This window comes from Manacus vitellinus, unplaced genomic scaffold (genome assembly GCF_001715985.3).
Source record: "Manacus vitellinus isolate BGI_N305 unplaced genomic scaffold, ASM171598v3 scaffold_118_pilon, whole genome shotgun sequence".
NCBI classification, from domain to species: Eukaryota; Metazoa; Chordata; class Aves; order Passeriformes; family Pipridae; genus Manacus; species Manacus vitellinus.
The window spans coordinates 497,803-500,706 of NW_021938885.1; the positions used below are offsets into that span (position 1 = coordinate 497,803).

Consider the following 2,904-nt stretch of genomic DNA (forward strand, 5'->3'; position numbering starts at 1 on the left):
GTGGGGACATGGGGGCACAGGTAGGTGGGATGTGAGGGCATGAGGATGTGGGACTTGGTGACACAAAGACTCGGGACGTGGGGATGCAGGGATGTGGGACATGGGGGTGTGAGACACGGGACGAGGGGATTATGGAATGGGGGGACCTGTGGACATGGGGAAGCATGATTTGGGGGCACAGGATGCAGGGATGTGGGGTGTTGAGAACAGGACACGGGGATACAGGAGCACAAGACACGTAGTGATGTGGGACTTGGTGGTGTGGTGATGGAGGGTCAGAGGGACATGGGGACTCAGGCACATGGACGTGGGCGCATGGGGTTTGGGATGTGGGATGTGTCTATAGACATGGGAATGTGAGACTTGGGGACTTGGGGATGTGGGATGTGGGTACGTGGGACACGGAGCATGAGGCTATGGGAATGTGGGGCTGTGAGGCTGTTGAAACAAGACACTGTGGGAACAGAGGTCTGTGGTGCCATGTGGCTGATGTGGGGCCGGGGCAGGGGGGAGTGCTGGGGATCAAGATCGGGTGGGTGTGTGACCTGGACCGGGCCTGGGAGCGCTGCCTGCCCCACTACTCCTTCACCCGCCTGGACAGCCTGGCCCGGACTCCTGCCCCCGGCTACAACTTCAGGTACGGCCGTGCCGCCACCGCCACACACCCGGCACAGGGGTGTGCGCTGCCTGGCACGGCCCCGTGTGCCCCTGTCCCTGTGTCCCCGTGTCCCCATGCCCCCGCAGGCACGCCAGGTACTACCGCTGGCCCGACGGCTCCGAGCGCCGCACCCTCACCAAGGCCTTCGGCATCCGCTTCGATGTCCTGGTGTATGGCAGTGTACGTGTGGGGCCGGGGGCTCGCGGGTCTGTGGCAGGGGTGGGGGCTTCCGCCGACAGGGGCTCTGCACCCCCCAGGCCGGGAAGTTCGGCATCGTCCCCACCCTCATCAACACAGTGGCAGCTTTCACCTCCATCGGTGTGGTGAGTTGTGGCCGTTCTCAGCCCTGGCGTGGTGCACCTCCCGTAGCCATGGGAACACAGCACAGCCCCGGGGCGACAGTGGGGGACTGGAGGAGGGTCAGGGGGTGCCCCATAGCGCAGGGCCCCCCACCCCAACGACGCTGCCCCCAGGGCACAGTGCTGTGCGACATCATCCTGCTCAACTTCCTGAAGGGCGCCGAGCACTACAAGGCCCGCAAGTTCGAGGAGGTCAGACGTGGGGCCGGGGTGCCGTGGGGATGGGGTCACCTCCGGGGGGCTCGATCGGCCCTGTGCCTGGGGCTGTGTAGGGCTGGCTAGTGGGGGCAGTTCCCCTGAGCCCCCCGGGTGCCCTGGCTGTGGGCAGTGACTAATCCAGTGCCCGGCCCCACAGGTGCCAGAGGCCGGTGTGCCCGCGACCCCCGCCACCCCCACGACGTGTCCCCCAGGGGCACTGGGGGGCTGCACTCGGGACAAGCAGTCCACTGACTCAGGCACCTTCTCCCTCGGCCTCTAGCCCTGGTGCCACCTACCCCACTGAGGGGAAGCCCACGGCTGGGTGAGGGGCTTGCCGGGACCCCCGTCGGGCTCCTACTGCCCACCCAGTCTCCACACTGAGCCCCATCCCACTGTCCCCAGTGCCCACCCCGCATGCCCAGTCCCAATCCCAGTGTCCCCAGTGCCCTGTCCCTTGCCCCCATGGTGCCCCCGTGCGCCTTCCTCCGGCACCTCCCTGCTCCCTGCCGGCCCCATGCCGGGGGGCTGCAGCCCCCTACAATAAACCCGTGGCTCGCAGCACCCACCCATGTCCAGCCTTGGTTATGGGGGCGCTCTGGCAGGCAGGGTTGGGGTGTGGGAGCAGAGGGAGGGGAGGTCAGAGTGCTGCCCCTGGGCAGGGGACCCTGTCCCCCCCATTGCCCACCCAGGAAACAAGGGACACCCCCAAACCCCCTCTTGCCCCCCCGGCTGCTCCCAGCACCCATCCAGGCCCCCAGCCCCCCAAACCCCTCCCCAAACACCAGGTGAGTGCTGACACCAAGGCTTTATTGAGCTCCGAGAGGGGGGGGTGCAGCTCCCCACGTGGGGGTCAGCGCCAGGGCGTGCTGGGGAGGGCCCAGGGGGCTGAGACCCTCATATCTCACAGATGAAGGGCAGCCGCCTCTTGCATTTCACGCTCCTCCAGCGTGCATCTAGGGAGAGAGGGGGGGTCAGCCTGGCACCCACCAGCATCCCCACCCCCAGGGACCCCCTCAGCCCCAGGGATCACCCACTGACCTCTCAATGCCAGCCACCCCCAGTGACAGACCCTCCAGCCACCCCACACTAGACCCCAACGCCCCGGTGTCACTCCCCAGCCTGAGGTGCCCCAGCACCCTCCCCTCCAACCCCACCATGGGCAGGGGGTCCCCTGCGGCCCCCCGGAGCCCCCACTGACTGTTGGTGCAGAGGCTGGTGCAATAGTGGTGGCCGAGCAGGGGGTGCCCGGGCAGCCACCAGCTGAAGTCCCAGGGGCTCCCGTCGGTCCAGCGGCAGTAGGGTCTCGGGATCTGCCAGGTAGAAGGGCATGTGGACCCCCGGCACTGGGCACGGGGTGCCCGGGGAGTGGAGGGCAGGCTGGGCACCCGGGGTGGGTACTGGGGACAATAGGATGGGAATGGGACTCTCAGGGTTGGCAGTGGGATACCCGAGATAGGCACCAGGGATAATGGAATGGGACATCCAGGGTGAGCACTAGGGATACTGGGAGAGGGCTGGAGCATCCAGAGTGGGTACCAGGGACACCGGGGTGGGGTTGGGGCTTTCATAGTGGGCACTGAGGAGGACACTGGGAATGGGGCTGGGACACCCAGGGTGGGCAGTGGGGACACTGGGATGGGGCAGGGTGCCCCAAGGCTGGGGTGGTGGGTGGGGGTCCTTACGGCGGGG

At 67.1% G+C, this 2,904-nt stretch overlaps 3 protein-coding genes across 3 annotated transcripts in view; 1 reads left to right on the plus strand and 2 right to left on the minus strand.

Annotated features, from left to right (window-relative positions):
• SSRP1 (structure specific recognition protein 1) overlaps nt 1-156 on the minus strand; it is a 10,112-nt gene extending 9,956 nt beyond the window's left edge. The window contains exon 1 of the mRNA XM_029965733.1: nt 147-156. Within this exon, the coding sequence (XP_029821593.1) occupies nt 147-156 (10 nt within the window). The remainder of the gene's footprint in view (nt 1-146) is intronic.
• A 108-nt stretch (nt 157-264) lies between these two features.
• On the plus strand, nt 265-1,657 carry P2RX3 (purinergic receptor P2X 3). Its single transcript, XM_029965740.1, has 5 exons — nt 265-637; nt 745-838; nt 916-981; nt 1,132-1,209; nt 1,373-1,657. The coding sequence occupies exons 1-5, from the start codon at nt 378-380 to the stop codon at nt 1,493-1,495; spliced, it is 621 nt and encodes a 206-aa protein (XP_029821600.1). The 5' UTR covers nt 265-377; the 3' UTR covers nt 1,496-1,657.
• Nucleotides 1,658-2,116: 459 nt separating this feature from the next.
• SLC43A3 (solute carrier family 43 member 3) overlaps nt 2,117-2,904 on the minus strand; it is a 10,204-nt gene continuing 9,416 nt past the window's right edge. The window contains exon 6 of the mRNA XM_029965734.1: nt 2,117-2,168. Coding sequence (XP_029821594.1) covers nt 2,117-2,168 — 52 coding nt within the window. The remainder of the gene's footprint in view (nt 2,169-2,904) is intronic.

Coding starts and splice junctions, on each gene's coding strand:
- P2RX3 (XM_029965740.1), top strand. CDS start 378: ATGTGGGATGTGGGTACGTGGGACACGGAGCATGAGGCTATGGGAATG. Junction 982..1,131: donor CTTTCACCTCCATCGGTGTG/GTGAGTTGTGGC, acceptor CGCTGCCCCCAG/GGCACAGTGCTGTGCGACAT. Junction 1,210..1,372: donor AGGCCCGCAAGTTCGAGGAG/GTCAGACGTGGG, acceptor CCGGCCCCACAG/GTGCCAGAGGCCGGTGTGCC.